This window comes from Tupaia chinensis, unplaced genomic scaffold, assembly GCF_000334495.1.
Source record: "Tupaia chinensis unplaced genomic scaffold, TupChi_1.0 Scaffold000604_1, whole genome shotgun sequence".
In the NCBI taxonomy this organism is placed as follows: Eukaryota; Metazoa; Chordata; class Mammalia; order Scandentia; family Tupaiidae; genus Tupaia; species Tupaia belangeri.
Genome location: NW_006160122.1, coordinates 3433330 through 3450952, shown reverse-complemented (window position 1 = coordinate 3450952; position 17623 = coordinate 3433330). Strand labels below are relative to the sequence as shown.

Below are 17623 nucleotides of genomic sequence, written 5' to 3'. Positions count from 1 at the left end.
GGCTATGTCGCTGGACTCCCACGTAGTCGACCGCGGTTCGTGTCCCGGACCCGGTGGCTTAAAACTCACGCCGGGCACGTGTGCGTGCGTGCCTAAGATCCCGAGAGGAGAATGGAGGAGAAGGGACTGCGGCGTGACCATCCCCCCTGGGGGGTGATTTCTCGCTTTCTGTCTCTATGTCTCTCTCTGTCTGTCTGGCGAGCCCACGTGCCCTACAGTGAAAATCTCTCAAAAAAAAAAAACAAAACAAAAACACACTGGGTGCTAGTGAGTATATGCCCAAAATCCCAAAAGGAGAAACAGGAGAAAGGATTGTGCTGTAACCATCCCCCACAGGGGTGCTTTCTCACTCTCCCCATCTCTCCCATGGGTACCCATGTCCTCTAGCAATTTTTCAAAAAAGAAAATAAAAAGCAGATAAATTAGATTTCACCAAGATTAAAAACGCATGTGCATCAAAGGACAGTATCAACAGAGTAAAAGGCAACCCATGGAATGGGGGGAAATATCTGCAAATTATATTTGATAAGGGTGTACATCCAGAATATAGAACAAACTTACAGTTCCACAACAAACATATGCAGAATCCAGTTAATAAATGGGCCAAACTGCTGAATAGACAGTTCTCCGAAGACATATAATGGCCAATAACAATGAAAACATCACTGCTCAGCATCACTGTCATTAGGGAAATGCAAATCAAAACCGCAATGAGATACTTCACCCTGTCAGAGAAGCTGTGGAGAGACGGAACCCTGACACATTGCTGGTGGGAATGGAAAATGGGACAGACTCTGGGAAACACTCTGGCAGTTCCTCAAAAAGTTAAAACAGAATTATCAGATGACCCAGCATTACCACTTCAAGGTCTATAGAACTCAAAATGGGGCCAACAGTGGTCATGCATCTGAACCCTTCCCCCTAGCCCTCGCAATATGGGTAAGATCCTGGGACTCCAGGACCTCCCTGGGCACACTGGACGTGTGCACGGCCATGATCTAGGCCAGCTGAGACTGGGGGTGGGTCGTGTGAGGACCAATCTCTTCTTCTCCATACGGAGTACCTATCTCTCGTCCATCTGTCTCTCATGGAAGAAATAAACGAACCTAAAAGAAAGTATGAGACCTGGAAAATAAAGCTTAAATAAAGAAGACTGGCCAGGCAATGCAGTGACTCAGTGCTGTGTAGAAGGACTAGGACCCCACATGGCCCACTATGATTTGAACCCTAGCCCTGGTGGCAATACATTGGGTACCCACGCACGGGTAGACACAATGTTCAAGTGTCTACCGGCAAATGAATGGATGAACAAAGTATCATATCAACACACAACAGTCCAATATGAAATAGGGATGCTATATGGTACAACATGGATGAATCTGGAAAACATTATGCTAAGTGAAATGAGGCAGACACGAAAAAGAACAATTGTGCGATTCTGTGTAAACAAAACAGGCCCAGCCTGGCAGCACAGTCGGTGGCAACAGAGCTGCCTTGCTGGAAGCCACCCACCCTGCTGATGTGAGGTTCAGAATGTCAGGCTGGCTTAAAAACATGCTGGATGAGTATGCATATGTCCAAAATCCTGATGAGCCTGAGGGCCAGGGGAGGGCCTGGGCTTGATAAGACCCTGTCACTGGTGCTTCTCTTTCTTCCCCTCTTTTGCATACACTATCATGAATAAAATAAAAAAAAAAAAAAAAAAAAGGAAAGGGGCCAGCAGGTGGTGTGGGGAAGAAGGCGCTTGTCTCGCACATGGCTGACCATGGTTTGAGTCCCAACCTGGTGGCTTTCTTTCTCACTTTCCCTCTCTTTCTGGTTAAAAAATAATAAAGAGGGACCACGGGAGTTGGAGTAATGGCTATGTCACTGGACTCCCACGTAGTCGACTGCAGTTTGAGTCCCAGACCCAGTGGCTTAAATTCACTCCAGGCACGTGTGCACGCATGCCCAAGATCCCGAGAGGAGAAGGGATTGTGGCATGGCCATCCCCCTTGTGGGGTGATTTCTCGCTTTCTGTCTTTCTGGCAACCGCACAAGCCCTATAGTAGAAACTCCCCCTTGAAAAATTAAATACCAACAAGGGGCCAGCAGATGGCGTAGTATTTATGTCACTGGACTCCACTGGGCCGATAGTGGCTTGAGTCTTGGTCCTGGTGGTTTGAAACTCACACCTGGTGCTGTGCATACGTGCCCAAAGATCCTGGGGGAGAAGGGATTGTGGTGTGGTCATCCCCTCCAGGGGTGATGTGTCAATTTCCCTCTCACTGACTCTGTCTCTCTCACTCTGGCAAGCGCACAGACCCTAAGGCAAAAAACTTGTCAAAAAAAAATAGATAAAACTAAATTAAAAAAAAAGGGGGGGGAAATATCTAGACCAGACCAATTCATAGATACAGAAAGATTACAGATCATTAGAAACAGAGGGAAAATGAAATTATTTATTTATTTTAGAGAGAGTTTTGCTATAGGGCATATATGCTTGCTTGACACAGAGAGACAAAGAGAAAGAAAGTGAGAAATCACCCCCCAGCAGGGATGGCCATGCCACAATCTCTTCTCCATTCTCCTCTTAGGATTTTGGGCACGTACACACACACGCATCTGGTGTGAGTCTCAAGCCACCAGGTCTGGACTCATACCACAGTCAGCCATGTGGGAGTCCAGCACCTTAACCACTATGTTACTTGCTGGGCCTGAAAGGAAATTATTTAATGGGTAATTTAATGGTTTCGTTTGATAAAAAAGTTTGAAAAGAGTGGTGATGGCTGTTCATTATGAATATAACTGATGCCACCAAATTACACACTTTTTTTGTGAGAGGTTTTTGCCATAGGGCGTGTGTGTGCACCATAAACACAGAGAGAGACAGAAAGCGAGAAATCACCCCCCGAGGGGGACGGCCATGCTACAATCCCTTCTCCTCCATTCTCCTCTCAGGATCTTGGGCACGCACACACACATGCCTAGTGTGAGTTTAAGCCACCGGGTCCGGGAGTTGAACCATGGTCGACTACATGGGAGTCCAGTGACATAGCTATTACGCCAACTGCTGGCCCCAAATTACACACTTTTAAAAATGGTTAAAATAGTGAAAAAAAAAAAAGAAAGTAGGGTAGAAGAGTCAACAGCAATAAACATGCCAGCAGGTGGCGTGGTGGCTGGGGTGCTGACCACGGCTCAAGTACTGGTGGCTTGCTTTCTCACCTTTCCTCTCTATGGTGAACGCACATGTCCTATAGAAAGTTAAATAATAATAATAATAATGAAATAAATATTTTTTTAAAAGAAAATTTAAAAACAAATAGGCAAGTCATAACTGATACAGAAGACTCAAAAAAGCCAAATCTTTAAAGATATATATATATATATATATATATATCAGGAACCAGCAGTTAGCGTAATGGCTATGTGGCTATGTCGCTGGACTCCCACGTAGTCGACCTAGGTTCGCATCCTAGACCCGGTGGCTGAAAACTCACGCTGGGCGTGTGTGCATGTGTGCCCAAGATCCCGAGAGGAGAATGGAAGAGAAGGGATTGCAGCGTGACCAACCCCCTTGGGGGGTGATTTCTCACTTTCTGTCTCTATGTCTCTCTGTCTGGCGAGCACACGCACCCTATAGCGGAAAAAAAAAAAAAACCCTCTCCAAAAAAAAAAAGATATATATATATTTGTATTTATGAAAGAATGTGCATGCATGCACATGAGAAAAGAAAGAGGGCACTTTTCATAGGGTCTGGTCATGCCACCACCCCCTTCCTCCAGCCCATCGGATCTTGGGCACCATGAGTGTGCCCAATTTATTTCAAGCTGACAGGGCTAGTGACTCAAACTTTGGTCGTCATGGGGGTCTAGCTTCCCTTGAGCAGCACTGCTGAGCCATGGAGCTGGTCGTGAATCTTAAACAGGTAGACGACAAGAGCAACTCAATTTACACCACAAGAGCGAAGGTAATTAGCAAAATGGTAAGTCTGGTTAAAATCCTGTTTAAAAACGCCGTTAACCACCCCCATCCTTTCCTCACCGCCTTTTACATCATGACTTTTCCAACAACCCAACATAAGCCCAGATAACAAAGTTTCAATTAAAAAAATAAGTAAAAGTCAGGGCTGGCAGGTGGTGTAGTGGTTGAGGGTGCTGGACTCCCACATGGCCAACCACAGTTGGAGTCCTGGTCCTGGCGGCTTGCTTTCTCACTTTCCCTCTCTCTTTCTTTCACTCTGTCCATCTCTGGTCAAAATTAAAAATAATACATAAATAAATAAAGTTAAATAAAGTAATTTTAAAAAATAAGTAAAAGTCAGTCTTTAGCAAACTAGGAAGGGCACACAAGGAACTATTAGCACTAGTCCCTTCTGTTTTTATAAAAGAATCGTTTTATATAACTTTATTTATTTATTTTAATTTGACCAGAGAGGGACAGAGTGTGAGAGAGAGAAAGAGAGGGAGAAAGTGTTAAATAAAGGTGCCAGGTCTGGGACTCGAACTGTGGTTGGCCATGTGGGAGTCCAGTGCCCTTAACCACCATGTCGCCTGCTGGCCCCAGCACTAGTCACTTTCAGAGGGTAGGACTGGATGTGGAGAAGGGGAAAAAGACTCTTCAATGAACTGCCGTCAATACTGTTGCACTATATGCATAATACTGAGTTTTTGTTATTGCTTGTTCTCACCACAAATACATTTATTTGTACTATAAAAAATACTAAAAAATAATAAATCAGTATTTCTAAGGCTTCAAAAACACCTGCTCTGTCTCATCTACTACTTGCTCCCAGGATGTGAGATGTCAAATCGCTCCGGTCAGGAACGATGCCAAGGGCACCAGAACCGGGGCAGCAGGCAGCGAGCGTCCTGGGAAGCCTGTGGCTCCCTGCTCATGCGCCGTGCAGCCCACTCACCTGCCGTCATGGGCACGACGTCTGAGCGCAGGAGCATCTGGATGCGGCCAGCCGGCTTGTTCCCAATCTTGATGTCCATGTACACCTGAGGGTTTGACCGGGCTTTTTTTGCCGTGGGTTCTCCCTAGGTGCAAAAGAAGTGCTACGTTGGAGAGAACTCCCTGACGCCCCATGGAGGAGCACAGGTACTCTGAACACACACTCAGCATATGCCTCCAGTAAGCTGGAACAAGGTGCTGACAGGGCAGGCCCCGGCCCTGACAGGGCAGCAGACGGCAGGAGCCACGGCCACTGTGCCTGGCTGGACAGCCAGTGACGGGAGACGGCAGCACCATGTAACCGGACAGATTCGGAACTCTCCCTGTAACTCGCTCAGCACTGCCTTCCCCATAGCACTAAGAGTTTATTACTCATTCTCCTGCATCTGTATATATTTAAATATTTCCATAGAATTTAACAGAAAAAAGCCTTGAGGAAGCCACCGAATTCTCCCCTGAAGCAGAGCCTTTATTCTCACCTCCTGGGTCTCCACTTTGGGAGGCGCTGACCCCTCTTCTTCTTTGTTCTCCTCAAGAGTCTTCCCAGAGAATTTCTTCAGCCAGTCATCATCAGACCAAACTGACGGGGAAGAATCAGACGAATGTTAAGAAATTCAAGCTATCAGCCAACTGCTACAGCTGCTCTGGTCAGCAAAATACAAGACACTGTGGACCTCTTGGCCAGGTAACTCCCCCTTAAGGACTCCCATGGGGCCCACTAGTGGAGTGGTGTCTAAGCTGGCTAGATCCCACCTGGATGTCTGGTAGTTCAAGACGCAGACCTGGAGGTCTGAAAAACATGGTGGGTGCATGGGCACTTGTCCCTGAAAGCCTATGAGAATGGAGAAGGGACTGCAGCTCCATCTTCCCAGCAGGGGCTTTCTCACTTTCCCTCTCTCTCTCCCTCCCTCTGGAGAGCACATGTACCCTATAGCAAAATTAAAGGAAAAAAGAAGAAGAAATTCTTCTTTCCTGGAAAGTTCCCACTAGGAATGTCAGTCCTGAAGTCCAGCCTGTGGCAAGACTAAGTGAAAAAGCTATGCCAAAGACAAAGGGATAGGCTTTAGCAGTTCCACCCCTTAACAGGGGACCCCAGGAAGTATCACAAAACTGGGAAAGATAAGGAACCGGACAGGGCTTCTCTTATAAAGAAACATCTGCTCTGGCTTTGCTCAGCAGCTCGCACTTCTTGTCCCCTTACAAAGCGGTGCGGCCCTTCCTAACGTAAACCATCTTCCACTCCTGTCCACCAGGGAGCAGCATTTGGCACCTCCATCCAGGAAAAGAGGGATAAAAATACAGCTGAGACCCAATGGGAGACAAGACTGGGAATCTGTAAATTGCTCTACTCACCTGGTCTGGAGGAGCCTTCCTTAATTCTCATTGGCTTAGCCAAGTTGACACGAATTGTCCGTCCAAAGAGCTCAGATTCATTCTGAAAAGATTGACAATCTAGTTACTTAAACTCTGTGAGAGTAAGAGAGCCAGACAGGTTCCATTTACTTCTGAGGATGCTCATGATCTACCCCCGAATCCCTGAGCCTCTAACAGGAAGCTAATGCAGGACAGCCCGGGGCTGCAGGGAACTTCCTCCTGGAGCTGTCACACGGCTTCCTGGCAACACCACCAGCACAGACATTTACTCCCACAAGTAACTGCACAGCACTCTGGAATCACAAGAAAAGCAGACTCCTGATACCTGAGTCCACCTTCAAAGGTCACGGTCAGCTTTGAAATGGTGAAAAATGACTTCTCTGTCACAGCTGAGGATGTTCGGTGAATGGGTAACAGAAAATAAGGAATAAAGGAGAACCTCACTATTCAAAACTAATTCGTGGGCCAGCAGGTGGCGTGGTGGTTTTGGTGCTGGATTCCCACATGGCCTACCACAGTTTGAGTCCTAGACCCAGCAGCTTGAAAATCACAATAAATAAATATTTGAAACAAATAAATAAATTTGTTCCAGAAATGGTCACACAATGTGAATCTGCTTAAGGCAGTTATAAAAATTTCTATGGTAAGGGGCTAGCAAGTGGCATGATGGTTAGGGATGCTGGACTCTCACATGGCTGAAAGCGGTTTGAGTCCCGGACCTGGCGGCTTGCTCTCTTTCTCTCTCTCTTTTTCTGTCCCTCTCTAGTCAAATTAAAGGGAAAAAAGTAAGTTAAATAAAATAATTCTTTAAAAAAATTTCTATGGATGGGGGGGCTTCAATTGGGACTTTACCATTATAAAACTAAAAATAATGAAAATACATTTCTTTCTTTTTTAAAGGTTTTTGTCATAGGGCATGTGTACAGAGAGGGAAAGTGAGAAATCACCCCCATAGGAAGGATGGCCATGTCATAGTCCCTTCTTAGCTGTTCTCAGGATTTGGGGTGGGCACACATGCAGATGTGCCGGCGTGATTTTCAAGTCACTGGGTCTGGGACTAGAAACCACGGTCAGTCATGTAGGAATATAGTGCCTTAACCACCACACCACCTGCTAGCCCCCAAAACACATTTCTTACAGTCACTAGTCAGGTTTAACTATGAACTAATTTGTAGAACAAAGATGTAACAGATGCTAATTACTTTGAAAATTTTTTACCAATAAAATTCTGCCAACAATATGATGTATCCTTCTTCCTTCCTTCCTTCCTTCCTTCCTTCCTTCCTTCCTTCCTTCCTTTCTTTTCAATTTGCCAAAGGACGTGTGTGGTTGCCAAGGAGACAGAGAGGGGAAGTGAGAAAGCACCCACATGGGGAGTCACACCACAATCACCTCCCTTCCACTTCTCCCTCCTTTCAGGATTTTGAGCGCACACACGTACCTAGTGAGTTTTTTAGCTACCAGGTCTGGGACTCGAACCTCACAGTTGGCCACATGGGACCCAGCTGCCTTAACTGCCACATCATGGTTGTGATAGTTGGCCCTATCTTTGCATTTCTTTTCTTATTTTTTAAAAGAATTACTTATTTATTCTTTTTTTTTTTTGGAGAGGTTTTTGCTATAGGGCACATGTGCTCACCAGAAAGACAGATACAGAAAGACAGAAAGTGAGAAATTATCCCCGGGGAGGTGGCCACACCGCAATCCCTTCTCCTCCATTCTCCTCTGGGGATCTTGGGCACACATGCACATGCGCCTGGCATGAGTTTAAGCCACAGGGTCTGGAACGGAAACTCCAGTCAACTGCATGGGAGTCCAGCAACACAGACATTACAGCAACTGCTGGTCCCAATTTATTTATTATTTTTCAATTTGGCTAGAGAGAGAAAGACAGTGAGAAAGCAAGCTGCCAAGTCCAGGACTTGAACTGTAGTTAACTAAGGTTAACAGCACCTTAACCAACTGATGGCCCCTATTGCTGCATTTCTATGGGAAATAAAAATTGTGAGGATCTCAAGGACAGCATAAATAATAGGGTGTCATCATTTTTCCTAAGGACATTTCCTGGATAGTCGAATCATTTCAACCAGAAGTACACCCTGCCATTATTCATACTCAATGTCTCTTCTCAATTGTTAACTAGTCTTGCACTTCATAAATCCTCCCTCTTTTGCAAAATCCGCAGTTTCACCATACAATCATTTTGTACTGTGTTTGAAACATATCATGCTAGACATGGGGCAGCCAGTAAAAGATTAGTTAGCAAGGACGGTTAGGACTTAAGTTATTATTTACTGGACAAAGACATTTGAGTAAGGATAAACTTTGTAAGTAATCAATGCACAATGAATATTTTCACACAATGACAAATTTTACCTCCCTAAGCAACCTTGTAATTTAGGAGGTTCAGAAAACCAGTCTGAATAAGGACCCTCTGTATCACAAAAAAGCAACTTTAGTTAGAATGAAGATTCCAGTCATACCATGTTGTCGATGGCTGCCGCAGCGTCCTGCAAGGGAAAGACAAGGCACAAGGTCAGGTTTGCAGGTGAATGCACAGTACCTCTGTGGGGTCTAAATATATGTCCAGTATAGACAGCAATAAAAGGGAAAAAGTCACCTCGCCATTTCCCGCCTAGGTTGTGTGTGTGTGTATGTGTGAATGTATGTGTGTTTCTAACAAAGGGAATTTCCTGGCTGACTTTGGAGCTGACGCAGCAGTGCACCATCTAGCTGAAGGTCTAGGAAGTAATCACCAGCACTGCTGGGCAAGAAAGCTCAATGAGCAGGGCTCTCGGAGCTCTGTAAGAGCAAGAGGGGCAGGACCTGGCAGGAGGCCTGAGATGTTATTCACAGCCCACAGTGAGAACGAGAGCTTTCCTTCATACAGCACTTTTGGTCCCTCTGGAAGCATCAGCGAAAGGCCCAGCAACCCAGACAAATGAAGAACACCTCCTCTGTAATCAGTAACAATAATATGAGCCAGACTAAATATGGGCGGCACAGACTTCTCTCACCTCTGCCAACTCGAATTCAACAAAAGCAAATCCTCGGTGCTTTTCTGCAAAGAGGAAAACCAAAAACAAGTAATTACCATGTGGGTCAATGGGAAAAAACAGTGTGGTCACAAGTAAGTGAAATCCACATGACATATCCACACACTTGAAATCTACCCAATCACTATTTAGGAAAAAGGCGTCTCCTTTGAGTCTTCTTAAACAACATTTTAAGCAGTAAGAAACTTTTTTTTAGTGGATATAGTCTAATCATTTATACGCACACAAACACGTATGTATGTATATATGTATGTATGATGTATACATACACGGTACGTGCATGTGTATCTATTTTATATATAATATACACACACACACACACACACACACACACACATAACCTACATACCAACTAGAATTTCCTACATACCAACCATATTTAGAATTGTGATGTGACTTCTAATTTTTTTCCTAGTAGGAGGATTCTGAACATGAGAGACATATATATTATATACACACATATATGGGTGTGTGTATATATAACTTCTTGGTATATATATAAACTTTTTTAGTGGACATAGCCTAATAACATATATGCACACATACACATATATTTTATATACATATATACTAATATATGCATATACATATGTACTTGTATATGTATACAGACATGTATAATGAAATATGTATATATACATATTCTTATATGTACACATGTAAATACATAGAGAAATACACACACACACACACACACACACACGTGCATGCACACACATACACACATGTATTTTTAAAATTTTGCCAGAAGGTGCATATGTCCACCAGAGAGAGAGAGAAAAAGAGTGCCCCATAGAGAACGGTCACACTGTAATTCCTTCTCCATTTTTCCATCCTGTCAGGATTTGGCGCATGCATGCACACACATCCAATGTGTTTCTCAAGCCATCAGGTCCAGGATTTGAACTATGCCATATGGGATCAGGCTGCTTCAACCACCCAGCCATGGAACTGGCCCGAGACATGTACATTCTTAAATTCTTTTCTAAAAAGTTAATTTGGGGACCAGCAGTTAGTGTAATGGCTATGTCGGTGGACTCCCACATAGTCGACTGCGGTTTGAGTCCCGGACCCGGCGGCTTAAACTCACACCGGGCGCGTGTGCGTGCGTGCCCAAGATCCTGAGAGGAGAATGGAGAAGGGATTGCAGCGTGGCCATCCTCTCTGGGGGGTGATTTCTCGCTTTCTGTCTCTCTGTCTCGCTCTCTCTCTGTCTGGCAAGCTCATGCGCCCTATAGCAAAAACCTCTCCAAAAAAAAAGTTAATTTTGTTCACAATAGCATATGCATACACATGAGAGAGAGAGAGGAGCGCTCTCAAAGGGTCTGGTCATGCTGTGGTCTCCCGCCCTCCAACTTATCAAGACCTTGGGCACACGTGCATGTACCTGATATGTTTTCAAGATAATAGCTGGCCATATGGCTTCCATCACTGCAGTTCGGTTTGCTACCGACTGTGCCACCAAGATGGGCCTAAGCAATATTTTTAATGTCCAAAATAAGTATTCATTTCTTCTACCAAAGCCAAACTTAAAGCTAACCTTTGCGAGAGAAGCAACTAAAAAAATAAAGTCATTTAACCTATTAATTATTCATTCAAGTACACATTTAAAAAAAAAAATTTTTTTTTTGCTCTAGGGCGTCTGTGCTCACCAGAGACAGAGACAAAAGGACAGAAAGTGAGAAATCACTCCCCCCAGCGAAATGGCCACACCACAATCCCTCCACCATTCTCCTCCTGGGATTTTGGGCATGCACGCACAAGTGCCCAGTATGGGTTTTATGCTGCCAGGTTCAGGACTTGAACTGTAGTCAGCCATGTGGGAGTCCAATGATGCAATCATTATTCCATCTGCTGGTTCCCAAATACACATTTTGAGCGTTAACTGAGCATAAAGCATGAATCTCAAAACCTGATATCCACTCTTGGGAGATGGCTGATCTGATCAGAAAGGCCAAGCACCACATCAGTGCTAATTTTATCACAGAACTCAGGGTCTGAAAGGGCCCTTGGAAAACCAATATAACCTTATCATATTTGCAAATAAAGACTGCCCAGGCTCAGAGGGGTTAAAGACACCGATAACAATCAGATGCAAGGACGATGACAGAGCTGGGCCTAAAACTCCAATCTTAAAAATGACAACGAAGATAGAACAGAAAACTGAACTGTGACTACGATAGTAACTGAAGGAAAACACATCTAGATGTGCAGAGGCCAAGTCCCTAGAATGGGGCCAGGGTTCCTGCTGCCCCATTTGATAGCAGAGAGGCCAAGAAGGACTCAAACAGCTTGAAACAACACTCAGATCTCAGTGAGTTTAAAATCCATCTTGCTACTAGTCACTTGAAAACTTTAGCTTATTTCAAACCCAACAGATGGCAACTCTGAGCACAGCCACACAGCCTCAGACCATTCCTTCGGCACCAAGATCACTGTCATGCTGACCTACTGAGGCACCTTCCTGAAATTTCCTATACACCAAGCTCATTTAGAATTGTAATGTGACTTCTAATTTTTTTCCTAGTAGGAGGATTCTAAATGTGAGAGATACTAAAAGCACTCACCTGTTTCATAATCCAGAGGAATCTGAATATCTGTGATGTCTCCAAAAGGAATAAAAGCAGCATGAAGAACTTTGTCGTCCACTTCCTCTGCCAGCCCACCTGCAAATAAGCCATTCTCTGTATTCTTGCAGAAAACCCAGCAGCCAGGTTATCATTCTAATCAAGGGAAGGTATCCTCTCATCCAGTCTTTTGAATACACAAACACCCTTTTCCCCTCTACTGCACAGCCATAAATATGGAGCTCATTCCTCTCTCCAACCTTCTTTCAGACTCTCATGTAGTTCCAGGATTACCCCAACTGCTTCAAAAAAGATCTCTCTGCTTCCATTTCCTCTATTAACCCTACAAAGCCAATTATAGAACAATCTTGGGAAAGATGTAAACCTACCACTTCTCTGCTTAAACTCCTTCAAAGGTTCCCCAGTGTCCTCAGGATAAAGTGCAAACTCCTTAGCAGTGCACACAGATTCTTCACACCCCAAGTGTTGCCCACCTTTTCAGCTTCTTTTACTTTGCTTCCCCTCTTCCTTGTTTCCTGAATAATGACCCATTTGTTACCAACTGTCAAACTATTTCACACCTTTGGGGTTCTGCTCTTGCTGCTCCCTTGCAGTAAAGTCTTTCCTCGACTTTGGCCGCCTAACTCCTGCTCCTCAGCTCGGGCGTCACCACGTTCGGAATTCCCTCTCACCTTTCCAGGTGGATGGCACCCAGACCCATGCTATCACTCTTCATTGCCACCACAGTGCTTATCAAACTGCAATTGACATCATTCCCATTTTTCTCTGGCTATTAAGGGAACTCCTTCCTTTAGGGCAAAGGGCTGCAGTGCACGTTTGTGAAATGGATGAGCGCGTGGATCTGGAGACACTCCTCTGGGTCCTGCTGGGGCTTAGCGGGCTAGGAAGTCGGCATGATGGTTACGTCTATGGCCAACGGCCGGAAGTAAAGCAATACCGCCAGACACCCAGCTTTGACAGCTGCTCGCCACGCTCCAGGTCTAGAAACTGGTTTTCCTTACAGCCTGACCCGTTCGATCCGCCTTGCCGGGGCCCCATTTAGCGCCCGCGCCTGCTCACCCACGTACAGGACACGCTTGGTGGTAGCCATCTTGTTTCCGCGCTGCCGAAAGCCGTTGCTCGGCCCGCCCCTTCCCCGTCGCCCCACCCCTTACCTCAAGACCACGCCCCGTGGCTCCGTCCCCCCCGCCCCTGTATCGGACCCGCAGGCTCCGCCTACTTCTGCATTAGTCCAGCTCTCAGCAGCCGCGGAGCGAGAAGCTCGGTCGAAAAGCCGAAAAGCCGCAGGTGCGCGCTCGGGGTCCCAGGGCACGCGGTGTGGTGGGAAAGGACACTCGGCAGAGTCAAACGGTGTTACTGGCATATTAAAGGCTACAGTCCAGCTGACAACCCGGGAGCTAGGAATGGTTTTTACAATTGGAAATAGTAGGTAAAGACTCTTTCGTGACACGTGAAATTTACATGAAATGAAATTTCAGTGTCCATAAAATAAAGGCTTCTTGGAGCTCATCCCTTTCAGTGTTATTGTCGGCGGCCGCTTTCATGATACAAAGGCCGGGGAGCTACAGCTCTTGGACTAATGTAATACACAGATCTCAGATTGAGATAGCGGGGGAAGGTAATGAGACCATCTATTTTAGATAAAGCGAGAGATTGAGACCTCTCTGAGGTGACATTTAAGCTGAAACCTGAAAGGAGAGCGAGGAGAGGGAGGAAGGAAAATGACCTCCGGAGAGGAGAGAGCTCCTGCACAGTGAGGGCGGGTTGGGCCAGGCATGGGTGCTGGGGGTGCGAGGCAGACATCAGGCAGGACAGGGACAACACTGTCCACACCGTCAGGACCCCCTAAGCCACGTGGCCGCTTTGAGAAGCTACTGACGAAGTGGTAACAGTCAAGTTACGTGGTCACATTTATGTTTTGCTTTGAGAATCATTTTATTTTATTCATATTTTTATTTTTCAATTTGATGGGGTGAGGAGTGGGGGGGGGGAGTAAGACAGTAAGCCACCAGGTTCAGGACTCAAACTGAGGCAGTCAGCCATGTGGGAGTCCAGCACCCTACCCACCTGTCAGCCCACATTTATGTTTTATAATAGTTCTCTGACCACCGTTCCCAGAATGGGTAGGTGGAACCCTGGAGACCAGAAGGTTAGTGCTGGAGACTACGAAAAAGTCGATAGTGGCTCTCCCTCTCTAATCCATTCTCCAGCTTGTCCATGGTAGTCTTTCTTTAAGATATACCTAAACTTGGGACCAGCAGTTGGCATAATGGCTATGTCACTGGACTCCCATGTAGTTGACCACGGTTCGAGTCCCGGACCTGGTGGCTTAAACTCATGCCAGGCATGTGTGCGTGCATGCCCAAGATCCTGAGAGGAGAATGGAGGAGAAGGGATTGTGGCACTGCCATCCCCCCTGGGTGGTGATTTCTTGCTTTCTGTCTTTCTGGCAAGCGCACACACCCTATACCAAAAACCTCTCAAAAAAAAAGATAAACCTAAACTCTAGAGCTCCCTGCTTAAATCACTAGGGCTAATAAAAAGGCTCTTGCCTAAGTCAACTGTGACCTCCACACCAGCTCTTCACCTCCTCACCAGGTGTTCTTCCCCTGGCCTCTGCCTCTGCTCACTGGGCTCTCTCCTTTGTCTGGAGGCACCCGCCAGTCCTCGTCAGAGGGCCTAGTTAGGCTTCACTCACCCAGCTCCTATAGATCGTCTGTGGTCCCTGAGTCTGGGAGCCGATTGGCACCCACCGTGTATCTGTGTGTCACAGGGAAGACCATCAGTGTCACCACCCTGACCCTGATGCTCGTGTCCCCCCATAGATCCGGATTGTTTAACTCCAAGGCCTGTGCCTGCTGTGTTCAGAGCTAGGTAGTGGCCGCAGACCCAGCCCACCTCACTAACCTCATGCCAAACCACAGATGATGCTCATCGGACTGAGGCTTTGGGGTCTGAGTAGAGCTGAGTGCCCATCACCATCCAGGCCGGCCAGCTCATGCTCAAGGATCCGATCAGCTGTCTTCCATGTGGATGAGGTGTTACTTGAATGCGTGGATAGACTCCAGTTCCTGGCACAGAGGCTTAAAACCCTGGGAGTTCCCCGAGTGATTTGAGGGTCTTTCATAATGCATATTGAGCCCATTTTGACCATACCTGGGTTTATGCTAAGCGGGTGACTAATGGTGGTACCCCGAGGTCTGGGAACCTTCTGAAAGCACGTGACCCACTCACCCAGCATCTGCCTCTGTCCTGGGGTGTCAGAGGGCAGGCAGGGTGCTGCAGCTAGCCTGAAGGCAGTCGGGGTGCCTGGGAACCAGGAGAATGGCAGATTAGCACCAAGGACAAGACATTTGGCAGTGGCTGGGGTTGAGACCGTCCACTGTCCACCAGCTGAAAGCTCCCATTCAGAAAGCCAGGAAGTGAGAAGAGGCAGCAACCCCTGACCAAATTTGGTCTGTTGTGAGGAGGGTGGTGGTTGTACAAACTGTACAGATGCTCCCATTATTCATAGACAGAAAAAAATACAATAGAAAGGATTCATCCGTTTTCTTTTCTTTTTTTAAAAAAATCATTTTATTTAACTTTATTTATTTTAATTTGACTGGAGAGGGACAGAGTGAAAGAGAGAGAGAGGGAAAATGAGAAAGCAAGCCACCAGGTTCAGGACTCGAACCACAGTCAGCCATGTGGGAGTCCAGTGCCCTGAACCACCACGCCATCTGCTGGCCCCAGAATTCACACATTTTCATGGGGCATTAAGTTTTGGTAATCTGGCCTGACCGTGGAGTCTAGTGATTAAGGGAGCCAAATCCCACATGACTGACTATGGTTCGAATCTCCATCCCAGCAGATTAAAAAACAAACAAACCAAGCCAGCAGCATTGCACATGCATGCCCCAAACCCTGACAAGAGAGAGGAATGGAAGAAAAGGGACTGTGGTGTGACCATGCCCCCTGCGATGCTTTCTCCCTCTCCCTCTCTGTCTCTCTGTCTCTGGTGAGTGCATACGTTTAAAAAGCAAAGTTTTGGAATCTCATCTCTAGAGAGCATCGTGTAAGGGCGATGAGTGGGCATGGGCAGCCTCATTTCCTTTCCTGTGTTTCTGAAGGGAGCAGTTAGACATCATAATCACACTTGTCACCATTCGGATTTGTATTCACTTTTTAAATCCCCTTCTTTCCTTCTGAGGAAGAGTATTGTAAGAGCAGGGACCATGTCGGTTTGTTTGCCATGGTCACCCCAGCCCACTGCACAGTTCCTTGGCTTTGAGTAGGGTTTTAATATCTGATGAATGAAGCAGAGAAGAGCTTCTTTCCAATAAAATGGAAGTGGAAAGTTCTTTTCTTAGCACACTGGTTGCCTCGGCCTCCCTGCAGAGGCTGAATCACAGGCCGTGGGTCCCCAACACTTATCTAGCACCACAGCACAGGAGGGGCAGCGAGCAGGAGTGTGCTGGCACCAGTGCTAAGTGCCCTGCCGCACGGTCCCCAAGGAAAAGGACAAGCCACATTAGGGCCATCACGCAGCAGCCGTGTCTCTGGGCGTCCCTCTTGATTCTTCGCTCCATGGCGCGGTGTTTGTACCAAGGAGATAGTTTGAGGGGTCAGAAGCCAAGGCACTGTCTGCGAGCCAGGGACGCTTTCCTTTGCTGGTAGCAGGAGGGACAGATGTCCGAGTCTGCCCAAACCTAAAGGCCTTTCCCACCCTGCACCGTCTCAGAACACTGGATTTCTCAATGGCCGAGACGCTAGTCTTAGGTTCCACATTCTAAGATGATAGTTCTAAATCCTAAGCCTGCCCCAGAACCATGGTAGGACTTCCTAAAACAGAAGGGGAGTATGGCCAGCAGTGGTGTAGTGGTTAAAGCGCTGGTCTTCCTCGTGGGACTCCCAGTTTCAAGTCCTGGACCTGGCAGCTTGAAACGTACACTAGGCACATGTATGTGTGTGCCCAAGGTCCCGGGAGGAGGATGGAGGAGGAGGGGATGGCGATGTGGTCATCCTCCCTGGGGGGTGATGTCTCGCTTTCTGTCGCCCTGTCTCTCTAGCAAGTGCACGCGCCCTATAGCAAAAGTATCTTTAAAAATAAATAGCAGAAGGGAAGTTTTGCAATTTGTTAGAGGTACCCCAATAGGAACAAGATTACTGTCAGCACTACTGTCCACCGTTATAATGGAGCTCCCAGTCAATGTGATCAGTGAAGTAAATGCGAGTTCTAAGAATTAGAACCAACATCATTCTCATTTGCAGGTGATATTACTGTCAATTTAGAAAATCTAGAGAAAAACTATTTGAACTAATGAGAGTGTCTAGCAGGGCTACTTAGATACAAGATCAACATACAAAAAATTATTAAGTTGCTGTAACAGATGTACTAGGCAAAAAGGGACAATTCACAGTGTTGATTAAAAAAAAAAAAAACTATAAAGCATCTAGGGACCAGCAGGTGGTATAATGATTATGTTGCTGGACTCCCATGTAGTCGACTCTGGTTTGAGTCCTGGACCCTGTGGCTTAAACTTTTTTTTTTTTTTTGAGAGATTTTCACTGTAGGGCGCGTGCGCTCTCCAGACAGACAGAGAGAGACATAGAGACAGAAAGCGAGAAATCACCCCCCAGGGGGGATGGTCACGCCGCAATCCCTTCTCCTCCATTCTCCTCTC

The 17623-nt window shown here is 46.3% G+C and overlaps 1 protein-coding gene and 1 long non-coding RNA gene across 2 annotated transcripts in view; one reads left to right on the top strand and one right to left on the bottom strand.

The window, feature by feature from the left end:
- PPIE (peptidylprolyl isomerase E) overlaps window positions 1–13056 on the bottom strand; it is a 21694-nt gene extending 8638 nt beyond the window's left edge. Inside the window, exons 1-7 of the mRNA XM_006158608.2 lie at window positions 13017–13056; window positions 11937–12035; window positions 9331–9374; window positions 8797–8823; window positions 6293–6374; window positions 5419–5519; window positions 4902–5025 (exon numbers count right to left, since the gene is read on the bottom strand). Coding sequence (XP_006158670.1) covers window positions 4902–5025; window positions 5419–5519; window positions 6293–6374; window positions 8797–8823; window positions 9331–9374; window positions 11937–12035; window positions 13017–13047 — 508 coding nt within the window. The 5' untranslated portion in view covers window positions 13048–13056. The remainder of the gene's footprint in view (window positions 1–4901; window positions 5026–5418; window positions 5520–6292; window positions 6375–8796; window positions 8824–9330; window positions 9375–11936; window positions 12036–13016) is intronic.
- A 78-nt stretch (window positions 13057–13134) lies between these two features.
- The window catches only part of LOC114009692 (uncharacterized), a 35170-nt gene continuing 30681 nt past the window's right edge, over window positions 13135–17623 (top strand). The window contains exon 1 of the long non-coding RNA XR_003551072.1: window positions 13135–13244. This is a non-coding gene — a long non-coding RNA (uncharacterized LOC114009692). The remainder of the gene's footprint in view (window positions 13245–17623) is intronic.